Consider the following 12,036-nt stretch of genomic DNA (forward strand, 5'->3'; position numbering starts at 1 on the left):
CAGGGTTAAAACCATGTCCCCAGTAACCTTCTGTCATTTCACAAGAGAAGTAGAAAGGGCAAAGGTGCCTGTGGTGCAGGGCAAAGATCTCCCAGACACAGAGAACTTAATAGTCCCCTGTGTTGCCTCTCCTTTACAGGGAGACCTGGGCAAACCACATGTTTCTAGGCCTTATTTTCCTCTTCTGTAAAATAAGGGGGTTGAATTAGTTTCTAAAGCTCCTTCCAGCTCTAAGATGCCGTGCTATAAAATGAGAGAAATGTGAACCTTTGGTTGCTATGATCTGAAAATATTTTGAATGTGGAGAATCAAACTGTACAGCAGTGCATGAACAAAATAATATGTTAATGACTAAGAAGATTGTACTTAATCCAATGGGAAACAGCAGAGCTGCTGCTGGTGATGTGTGTGTGTGTGTGTGTGTGTGTGTGTGTGTGTGTGTCTTCCTCCCTTGAGCTCAAACATATATTTTAGATTACTAATATAGTAATCAGGCCTCTGGCAGCCTATCTTGCCCAAACACACACACACACACACACACACACACACCACTTCAAATTAAAATGGGGGAAAAAAATTCCACTGTTGCTGCTTACACTTTTGCTGTATCTGGGTGGCTTTTTTTTTTTTTTAAAGAAATTTTTGTCCTGGTGAAAGTGTTGGATTGACAGCCCCTGGAAGGGCCTCTGATCTCAGACTGGGACACGTGGACGTGGGCCAGGAGCTTGGGGTTTTATTAGCATTTCGTTGTTGCACACCAACCGCCCCTGCTAGGCCATCACAATCCGGCCTAGCAGAGGGCCCCCGGACCCCCAACCGAGGAGTGGTCAGATCGGCCACCCCAGAAGCACCCTGGCCAGACCACGTGCTCGGGGCCCTAACAGCGGGGGAAAATGGACGCGCTGGGACGTGTCTGGCCGGCCCGGCAACAGGAAGGGTTAGGTCCCCAACCTTTCCCCCACCTAAGGGTCGGGGCCAGGAGACGAAAGCGGGCCAGAGGCCGCACGTGTGTCTAACTACGGCCCGGCTCCAAGTTCCGGCCCGCTCCGGGGCTCCCGCCCCGGGCTGGGCCCCGCAGGCCTAAGCGTCCTCGCGTCCCCAGCCGAGCCGCCGAGGCCGCCTGCGCCGCTCGCGCCCCGCAGGGGCGGAGGGCGCAGCTGCCCCTCCCCGCCCGACGGCCGCGCCTGCGCCCGCGCCCGCGCCGATTGGCCGCTCTCTCGTCCAGGTGAGGCGCCCCGCCCCTCGGCGGCTCCAGGTGCGGCGGTAGGACCCGGGCCGGGGCGCCATGGCCGAGTCCCAGCTCGGCTGCCTGGACGAGGCGCACGTGAACGAGAGGGTGACCGCGGCGCAGGCATCCTTCTACTACTGCGAGCGGCGGCGGGCCGCGCTCGAGGCGCTGCTGGGCGGCGGCGAGCAGGCCTACCGCGAACGGGTCAAGGAGGAGCAGTTGCGGGACTTCCTCTCCAGCCAGGAGCGTCAGGCCCTCGGCGCCGCCTGGAGCCCCTACGAAGAAGTCGCCGCCGCCGCCGCCGCCGCCCGGGGCAAGAGCAAGGCCGCGGCCGAGACCCCGACGCAGGCCGCGGCCGAGTCCGGCGAGTCCCTGGCCTACTGGCCCGACCGCTCCGACACCGAGGTGCCCCCGCTGGAGCTGGGCTGGACCGAATCGTGCTTCTACCGCGGTGTGAGCCGCGTCACCCTCTTCACTCACCCCCCTAGGAAGGAGAAGGCGCCCCACCTGAAGCAGGTGGTCCGGCAGATGATCCAAGAGGCCCAGAAGGTAGGCCCCGCCCCGCCCCACGCCTGTCCCCTCGGACCAGGCGCCACCTCCGAGGCAAGGCCTGGGCCTGACCCCCCTGACGACCCTCTGGAAAATGGGCCCAGAACCCTGCCTTCCGACGTGGGGCTGGTGAGTCCTCTGGAGAGCATGGATGTGAACGTGTTTGGCAAATTACAAGGTGCTGGGACAGTTGCTTGTCGTCACCATTACAGTGTCCAGAGGCGCTGGCTTTCCTCTGCTCTGTGCTTCTGTTTCCTTGTCTGGTTTCTCTCCCTAGAGAAGAGTGTGGGCTATGGAGTCCTGTGGTAAAATGGGCCACTCAGAGGTCTTGATAATAACCTATGTGCTGCCCAGGGATTTACAAAACATGTCCCTGGCCATTTTCTCATTTGATCCTCAGGCAACCCCAGGAAGTGTGGTGTGGCCTCCCACCCCAAGCCTCGCTGCTCTTAGGAGGCCTCCCAGAGTCAAGGCTGGCCTGGCCCCTGGCCCCTGGCATTCACTCCGGCTCTGGGTCCAGTGCTAGAGCTCAAGCAGTCTAGGATGAATTAAGGGATGTATTTTGAGCACCTACTGTGTACCTGACTCTGTGCTGGGTGCTTTGACAAGGCAGATCCCTGGACTCAGCAGGTCAAGAAGAAGCTCCCATTTAGGGCGTCTACTCTACTTGGGGATTGAAAGGAGGTGATGTTTCCAGAGTGGCTGGTATTCTAATACTGGTAGGGCCAGTAGTTCATAGGGCAGGGGGAAGATTTACTCTGTGCCCTTGGGTAGGGGTACCTGGGTAGGGCTTCCAGATAAAATATAAGATGTCCTGTTAAATTTGAATTCCAGATAAACAACAAGAAAAAATTTAGTATTATTCAGTATGACCCAAATATTGCATTGGGACATACTGATGCTAAAAAGTCATTCACTGTTTCTCTGAAATTCAGATTTAATGGGGACATTCTGTATTTTTATTTGCTAAGTCTGGTTCCCCTACATTGAGATTTGTTAAGAAACATCAGCAGCCTTCGGTGCCCAGTTCAGAATATACAGCAGGAGTGGCTTGGGTTCACCATTCTGATTCAACTCAGTAACTGTGGTTGGAGCCCTGTTATCCCTGGAGGCTGAACGAGCCTAGAAAGACCAGTGGTGGGCCTCCTCTTCCTGGAAGTCGCGATGCAGGTAGTCGGATAGATTGGCTGCCAGAAGGAAGGGTTAACTTTTCACTGTCCATGTTTCCACCCTCCCTCTCTAAAGAATTCCAGCTTGTCTACCTGAGCGTTCTTTGTATATTGCATTCTGCAAAAGAGAAAAACAAGTTTGGACAGAGGAGGAGAAAGGACGTGGGTGACAATACTGTGCAGCAGGGTGCAGCTGGGGTCAGGGGTCAGGGCTCACGATGTAATACTAACAAGCCTTGATTTACGCATTCTTAATATGTGCCAGCCACTGTGCTAATGATTTACCTGCATTTTTTCTTTTGCTTTTCACAACTACGGAGTAAGATGGGTATTTTCCTTATGTTTGGATTCAGAACAGTTAAGTCACTTGCTGAGCCAGGGTTCAAACACCAAAATCCTTCTTCTTAACTGCTGTGCTGTCGGATGATGATGCAACAGACTAAACCAAGGAGCTGGAATGGAACTAGCCTGGTCACAACCTGGGCTGCAGGTTGTGAACCCCTGTTACAAGAAGGTGGAGACAGGGCCCTGCCCACTGGAACTTCTAGTCCCATATGGGATGTCAGGAATCTCCTATGTAGTGGAGTGTTCTTAACTCTTCAAATATTTAACAACAGAAACTTTAACAACTGTGAACCGATCCAATGCATACATATTAAACCAGTAATTATTTCCTGAGTGCCTACCGTGTGCCAGGCACTAGCCATAGGAGGATATAAGGTGGCCTTTGCCCTCCAAGAGTTAATTCAAATGCTGGGAGATGTGCTGGAAGGAAAACAGTTTTTGAGGCTAGATATGCCTAATCTGGAGGATTTCCCAAGGGACGTAAATTGCAGAGTTGAAAGGAGAGAGAGAAGGAAAGTGGAATGGGCAGTTTCTCCTTAAGAGACTCAGGAGAGAGAGATTTTCGCTTCAAAACAGCAAGTGGCTTTGACTGGCAGGAGGAAAGAGCTGTTGTGGTGGGAGCTGAGTATGTGGGGGACCTGGTGTTTAGAGCCTGGTCCTAAAACTGGGTCCAAAGCAGGTGACCACCCCTCAGGAAGAAGCAGCTTCTGGCCCCATCTGTGCCCAAAACCCACAAGCCCTCTGGACCCCAACTGTTAATCACTGCCATTCACATCTGTGCAGTACCTTCTTCCCAAAGATCCTGTGAGTAGACAGGGCAGAGAGGTTGACCCTGTTTCACTGGTGAGGAAACTGAGGTGCAAAGAAGAAAAGGGGCTTGCCCAAAGGTCACATGGTTGGTTATGGAAAGACCCAGATCCCTAGCTTCCGCTCTAAAGGCTACACCTTCCGACAACTACCTGCCCACCTCCCCAACCCCAGCTTGTCCAACTGGCAAGCAACCCTCTAGATCCTTCCCCCTTCCTTTTCACCCTGAAACACCCTGGAGGGAGTTTCCTTTGTCTCCAGGGAGAGTCTGGCTGCTGTGAGGCTGGGTGGGACAGACCGAGATGGTTTATGTGCAGAGACACAGGTGACTGTTGGGGAAAAGGGGGAGGGGGGGTCAGAAGGACCTAGTACACACGTCCAGCTGTGTGCCAGAATTTCATATTTTATCTCTTTTAATCCTCAGAATAAGTGCGTGAGGGGCTGTCATTTTTATTCCCGAATGAAAAACAGGAAACCAAGCCTCAGGGGGAGTGGCTGTGACTTGCCCACAGGCGCAGACCAGTGGGGGTTTTGAACCTGGGCCTCAGGGTTATGGACAAAGGAGCCTAACTAGGGGACACTTTGAAAATATGATTGGAGGTTGGGGAGGAGGGGCAGAGGGTGGTGGCCAGTGGGGAAACAGCCCAGCAGGGGTGGAGGTGGGACCGCGTGTAATGGGAGGAGGCCTTTGAGTTGGTCAGTCTTAAGTTATCTGCTGTCTGGGCCTCTGCAAATGGCAGAACGCCCTCCTGGCTGTGCTGGAGAGCCAGCATTCAGACATTCGGCCCTGGTTCCTTGTGGGGAGGGGGCGGTTTTTCCTGTTGTTTTAATCCCCCTTAGGTGATCTGCTTATTTTAGTGTCACTGAATGATGTACTTTGCTTAAAGTACAGGCGGAAAACGTGCCTTCAGGGACCCAGAAGTGAGTCCGTGGCCTCTCCCACGCTGGCAGAGAGGACCAGGGGAGGTTGCTGCCGCTTGGGCTGCTATGACCACTGTAACTGCAGGGAGGGGGCAGGGGGGACTGGACTTAAATCGAGACCATGTGTAGACAAGGAAACAGTTCTCATTTACAAGGGCAGAGTGAGAGGACCAAATAACTGCGGTTTGGAAGAATAGTGCATTTGGTCATTGGACAAATATTTCGAGGTTTACTATGTGCTAAGCACTTCAGTAGAAAACAGACATAAAACACACCTCTGCTCTTAAATAGCCTAATAGTCTAATAAACCATCATTTTAATACAGAATGATGGGTGCTTAACAGAGGGCGTGGCAGGAGGGGCACTGACCCAGCCCCTGAACCGGGTGAGGGAAGGACCTTTGATGCTGAGGGCCTGTCTACAGGCGTGTCTGAATGCAGCAAGAAGGGTGAGATTGCACCAAGCATCCACCCATCTTTGCACCCCAGCTCCCTTCTGACCAGCGGCATCCATTTTTGGGTCTACTGGGTAGGTTTACAGAGTATTGCCTGTGCTCCAGGAGCAGAGGAAAACCTACTGGCCACCCACCTTGAAGATTGATCCTTGGCCCCTGCGTTCCTGAGCCCCACACTCAAGGGTACCAACTACCCAGCTCCTCACTGCTTACCACCGTGCCTCCCCCAGCATTTCCTTTGGGCCTCGAAAACCATGTCAGGCAGAGGGGAGGCCCCTGAGGTCCAGAAGGGTCTAATGACTTGTCTTCAGACCAAGGACAAGGAGAGGACACAGCTTCCCCAGGTCCCTGGTCAGAACTACCAATGACCCCGTGTAGATATAAACACAACCCAGGAGAGGGTGGCTGCTGGGCTAGGAAGCTGTGATTAACTGGGAGCTGCTGCTCTTTATTCCTGTGGCAGTGAGAGGAACAGGCCCACCTGGTTGGTGGGGGACAGAGGGGCATGGGTAGCAGGCCCAGCCCTACCCCATCTCTGCCTGTCAATGGTTTGTCCCTTTCCTTCAGGGTCTGGCTCAGAGGCTAACCCTTCTTTGGCTGTTTATCAAATTTTCAATCCAAAAGTGACTTTTTGTTCTCAGACGTGGCTCCTGGTTTGTGCCACATGTGTGCCTGGCACACAGCTCGATTTAGGAGAGCCCATTTTATCCTCGGGAACTAGCAGCTTTGGAAGAGCTGAGACTCCCTCCTACACCTCTCCGTCATCTTTGTAGGGCCCCAGCGGCACGGGCAACCAATGATGTTTGTTTAATTGATTGGAAACTGCCTCCTATTGGCCACCTGCCCCTCTCCATCCCTCTAGGGAAGCAAGTGTCTGGAGAGTCCCCAGTTGAACTGCACATTACCGAGGGACCCCTTCAATCCCCGCTGTTACAAGCCACCTGGCAGCAGAGAGAAGAATGCTCTAAATTGGGAGGAGGGGGTGCAGAGGGCTTTGGGGAAAGGCTCCAGGGCAGGAGACATGGTTGGTCCGGTTAGCAGCCTTGGTTAGAGGTCTGGGCAGCAGATGGGGGTGAACAGCTGGGTACACATGCCCAGGGGATGTGGCAAAGTCTCAGAGGCTCCAGTTCACTTCACCAGGAGGCTCAGCTTTCGGGTGGCAGCCTTTGCCACTGTCTTCCCCCGTTAGCCTCAAATTGGCTCTTCCCTCATTCAGATACATCCAGCAAATAGCACGCAGCACCTTCTCTGTACCAGGTGCCTGTACCAGGCACCATGCTGGGCACTGGGATATTGACATGAAGCAGATTCAAAAAGAAAAAAGAGAGAGAGAGAGGAAACAAAAGAAAGCGTTTACATATATATATACTTAAATATTACTGGTTTGTGAAATCTGAGTCTGATGATACGTTCGTTAGCCACCTCGCAGCCTTGTTCGAGAGCTGGTCCCGATTCTCGCCTGATACCTTTCCCCGTTCTCCTGACGTTCCATGTCAGAGGCTTTATCTAGAGCTTCTGAGCTGCCTTTGAAAAGCCTGATTCGCTGTGCAGAGCAAGAAAAGGGCCTCTCAGGGCAGCCCGTGACCTGTGGGTCCAACACACTGTCCCCCCTGCCTAACTCTTCTTCCCTCCCTGAGTGACCATTCCTCACGGGCGTTATTTCCGAGGCGCGGGGCAGTTCCAGAGTCCTTGTCCCCTTGAGGCTGGCGGATAATGATGCAGCTGCAGTTCCAGGGACTGAGCACTTCACAGTCCTTCCAGGATCTTGCCTCGGCCTGTCCCAGCATCCCTGCCAAGCCCTTGGCTCTGTGGCTATTGGATTCTGAGTCTCTGTCTTTTATGCTCAGTCACTGATCCTGGGAGCTGGGGTTTCTGGGCAATGGAGACCCAGCTTCACGTCAAGGACAGAGAATAGGCTCTGAAATTGAAAGGTCTTGATTTCTGTCCTGACCTGGCTACTTACAAACTGTGTTCCTTTGGGGTAAATCACTTCCCTCCCTGGGACTCCTGACCTGCAAAATTGGAGGGCATTACCTAGATTTCTGGATGGTTTTGAAAAATAAGGAAGAAACTGTATGGAAGCAGAGGATACCAAGAAAGTATCGTACAAATACCAGTTGTCCTGGAGAGGTGCTGCTGCTGTCGCTGTCCCCTCCCCTCTCGGAGCAGGGAGGGAAGTGTGGCTGAGCTTCCTCCTGGGACGCGGGGCTGCCGGCCAGGAGATCAGAGTTAGGACGGTCAGGGGTTGCTTCTCGTCCTCAGGTTGGAGGCCCTGTGCAGGTGCGCTTCCTGTTTCCTCCTCTGGGTGAGAGGAGCAGCTCCAACTGCCCTCCCCTCCCCCCCCACCCCCACACTTCTCAGCTGCCTTGATTTGATGTGGCCGTTTGTCAGGGTGGCTCTCGTCTGCAGGGCTGTGGTAACTGAGTACTCAGCCAAGGGTCTTCTCTAGGATCTGCCACAGGCCGAGATGAGACAGGAAGGCACGGAGGCTCCCCGGTCCCTGAATCAGGGGTCCCTGAGGGCGTTCCCCTGCAGAGTCACCCGGAAGGGCCAGCTCAAAGAGCCCGAGGGCAGTCTGGAAGGACTCGTCAAGGACTAAAGCTTGCACAAGTAGGCGCTGGGGCATGGGGACACGGGGGTGGGGTGGGTTGAGGTGGGGGACAGGCTGTGTTTCTGTCTTTGGAGAAGAGGGAGGCTGAGGCTTGGTTCCTCTGAAATCTGACACTTTAGGTCCCTGGGTGTTCCCGGGGAGTTCAAAAGTAGAAGATGGGGCCTCAGTAAAGGGGTGCCTTCTTCATGACTTCTTGGTCTCATGGTAGCTTAGCCAGGTTTGCTGGGCAGTGGTCTCAGGAGGCCAGGTCACTGCAGGGGAAGGAGTACACAGTTGGCAGCCGGGAGCCTGGGTGTCTTCATTCTTGCTCTCTCTTTCCTCCTCTACCAGGTGACCTTGGGCAAATCATTTGACCTTGCTAGGCCTCCATCTCTGCATCTGTAAAATGGGGATCATTCTTGTCTTCTTGCTTACTTTCACAAGATTGCTCTGAGACTCCAATGCAAGACTATATGAGACAGCATTTTGAAAAAGATGACTAATAGATGCAGATAAAAGGGATTTATATTAAGAGGGGCTAACATTGTTGAAAGATAGGTGCTCTGCATGTTATTTCCTTTAATTAATTCAATCCTTAGCACCTTGCAAGGGAAATGAGGTTTTCCCAGAGGCTCAGGGAAAGCACAAGGCCATAGATCTCATAAGAGGCAAACTGGGACTCCACCCAGGTCTGAATTCAAGGCTTGTGTCCTTCTGCTACACATGCAGTTAATTTTGGGGATTGCCCCTGTGGCCACCGCTTCCATCTGAAATTCCAGAAACAGAGTATATTTGTTGCCAGCCAGGTTCTGGGAAGCTCACCAACTAGCTCTGGAAACAAACAAGTACAGGACTACTTTGGTGGGAGAGGAGAGGATTCTTTCTGCTTGGTGGCACTGGCACAGGTGTCACCAGGAAGCTGGATATAGGTAGCTTCCAGGGACGTTTTTGGTTTGGCCATGCCACATGGCTTGTGGGATCTTAGTTCCCCGACCAGTGTCCTCTTGCTGGCCACTTTCTGGCCCTCTGGGACGTGGGCCCTCACTGACAAACTGAGACCTTAATGGGAGACCCGCCGGCAACCACACGCCCACGCCGCCCCATCTGTGCAGGTGCACCCCCAGGATGCTGCCTCACTGCTTCACCTTGGCTGGTGGTCAGATCTGCCTCCCTTTCCTCACAGTGTACAGGGCAGACAGAGCCTGTTCTGGGGCAGGCCTCCAGTCTGCGGGGAGAGAGGAGCAGGGCAGAGGACCAACGAGCAGGGCTGGGTCCTGGCTGACCGCCTGCCTCTGCTCCTGGCACTGTCCTGACCACACCCCCTCCCAGGCTGAGTCACTCTAGTGATCCCTGGCCCTCCCCCTCCCTCCCACCACACCTCCTACCCCAGGGGCCATGACTAGTCAGGCTTAGCTGGGGCCGCTGCCTTCCCCCGTTTTCTTTTCCTTCTGTGAATTTGTGGAGTCTGTAGACTTGCTAATGATCCCAGAATCTTAGCCCAGGAAAAGAGCCTATGGCTCTTCTAATTAGTGGTCTCTCTGGCCCAAGTTTCTAGTAATCTGTTAACTCATCCCGGCCCAGCTTGTACGGTGGTCACCCTGTTGGGCCTCTCACAGCACTGGTGGGGCATGTGGGAGGCTCCAGATAAATGCTCTTTCTGTTCTGTTTTCTAGCAGAGTCAGTAGAGGGCGGGGGCAGGGACAGGGACCAGGGATTCTTACCTTTTTGTGGGTCTTTGAGGACCAACTGTGAGTGTTCTTAACTCCCCCTCCCGGGAGGGTTCCCAGACTGCTTGGAGATTCCCCACTTCTGCTCATTCACTCACCATGTTTCACATGTGCCACATTCCGGAAATATACAGGTGAATAAAATGTGGACGCTGAAAAAGAAAATAAACTGCAGGACAGGTTGGAGGGAGCGGGTCAATAGCTATTAATTGTTGAGTACTTAAATACCAGACCATGCTAGCCCTTTTAAAATATATTATTTCGTTTAACTTCCACAACAATCCAGCAACTTTCCATTTTACAGATGGTAAGGTCACAGGGCTGGTAAATAGTGGAGCTGGATGGGAACTTGAGATTGAGTCTGAATCCCACTGAGCTCCAGGGGTGCAGAGGCCTCCTGGGAATTGACAGCTGAAGCAGCCAGTATGGAAGGGAAGGCGGGCAGAGGGCCGGGGTGTGCAAGGCCGGAGGCCTAGGAGTGCACAGATTCACACTACTCCCATCGCCCAGCGCCTCCTGACCACCTTCCCCTGCTCCCCGCACCCTCCACTTGCCTCTCTGGCGAAGCCCTCCCAGGCGGCATCCCCTGGCAGTGGCCAGCAAGTTTTCCTTGCCGCTTCTCAGAACCTCCCGGGCAAGCTGCCAACTCCAGTTGTCTTGCCCTGATTGATCAATCAAGAAATACCTCGAAGGTACTTCTCGAGTCCTGCCTTACTCTGCCCACATATTGTATGGTGCTCAGAGCTCCAGGCCAGTAACCCAGAGCAGCAGCCGATCCTAAAAATCATCTGTGTATCCTCATTGGGTTTTTTTTTTTTTAGCAGCTGATTTATCTTCCTAATTATGTTTAGCTTTAAGCTAATGTTAAAATGAGCTTGCATTAGATAATTTTCACTAATTAACACCAACTTAATGCAGGGGAAGTCATCCCAGAAGCATGCCGCGGGGCAGGGAAAAGCTGGCCTAGGATCTTAAAAAGAATTGCTCTTCTCACTGCCTGGCAGATCACATATGGTTCTTCACGGCTGAATTAGTTGACCTCGCTCACAGGGGTACAGCCTGTTCTCTGGAGAGCCAGCCCGAGGCTCCTCTGTATCACCCCTTCATCCACCTAGTTTGGGGAATGGGTGTCAGGAGTGCCTCGTACGGATCCGAGGTGGACGGGGAGTGAGCCCCGGTGGTGCGCAGCAGAGGCGGGGGCAGAGCTGGCACAGAGGCCAAGGGGTCTGGGAGGGGAAGTGGCCTGGCTGGCAGAGCTGGGCTGCCAGTGCAGGAGGGAGCCTGGTGTTTAATGACGTCTAATTAGTGAGCCTGAAACAGTGTAACATGGCGTCAGACAGCTGGGAAGCCTCAGCTGACAAAGCGCAGGTGCCCGGCTGCTGGGCTGGTGGCAGCCCGGCCTCGAGGCAGAGAACAAGACCCCAGTGGTCTTGGCTCTGTCCTCTCGGTGGGCCAGGGCTCTGGTCCAGACTGCTTCCTCAGCCCCCCGAGGGAAGCCCCCTACCGCGGAGGTACTCTGTTTAGACATTTACTGCGTGTCGGGCCCAGTGCAGGGCGGCATGACAGGTCTCTGTCCCCCCACCATGTGCTCAGAGAGACACAGGCCTGAGCAGGTGTGCCTCCTGGGAAGGGCACACACTGCCCTGGGGGCTGGGGACCCAGGACGAGAATGAACCTGGGACAGCCTGGGGGAGGGTGAAGTAAGGACCTCAACAGGGAAGGGATGTTCCCATCACCACAGGGAGAAGGTGGTGACAGGGTGAATTAAGCCACCAGGGTGGGAGTTGATGGGTGTGTTTGGAGAACGCAGAGGAGTTTATCGTCAAGGGAGGGAGTGGGTTGGAAGCACACGGAGGGTCTTTGGCCAGGCTGAACTCAGGCCGAGGGTTTGGGCAGGGAAACGGCACGATTAGGGTTGGGCTATTGGCTCCACCTGCCAAGAGCAGGGGACCGACCCCTAGTCTCCCATCACGCTGACGCTGAGCCCGCACCGTGCGCCAGGCGTGCGCCAGGCGCTGTGGGGAGGAAGCGCAGCGCCAGATGCTCTCCAGGCATCACTGCGTTTCTCTGCATCCTCACAAGAACCATGAGGCTGCCTCACTTTACAGGGAGAGTTCCCAGGGGTCAAGTAACACCCGTGGTCTCACCGCCCCTGTGGGACCCCTGACTCCAAAGTCTGTGCTTCACCCACTGCAGGATGCTCTTGGACTTTGGGGATTCAGCTAAATGACTCTGGAGTCCACGGG

The 12,036-nt window shown here is 54.1% G+C and overlaps 1 protein-coding gene across 1 annotated transcript in view; it reads left to right on the forward strand.

The window, feature by feature from the left end:
• Positions 1-1,285: 1,285 nt before the first annotated feature.
• Positions 1,286-12,036, forward strand: part of FAM83F (family with sequence similarity 83 member F) — a 28,938-nt gene continuing 18,187 nt past the window's right edge. The window contains exon 1 of the mRNA XM_068561862.1: positions 1,286-1,777. Within this exon, the coding sequence (XP_068417963.1) occupies positions 1,286-1,777 (492 nt within the window). The remainder of the gene's footprint in view (positions 1,778-12,036) is intronic.

This window comes from Eschrichtius robustus, chromosome 13 (genome assembly GCF_028021215.1).
Source record: "Eschrichtius robustus isolate mEscRob2 chromosome 13, mEscRob2.pri, whole genome shotgun sequence".
In the NCBI taxonomy this organism is placed as follows: domain Eukaryota; kingdom Metazoa; phylum Chordata; class Mammalia; order Artiodactyla; family Eschrichtiidae; genus Eschrichtius; species Eschrichtius robustus.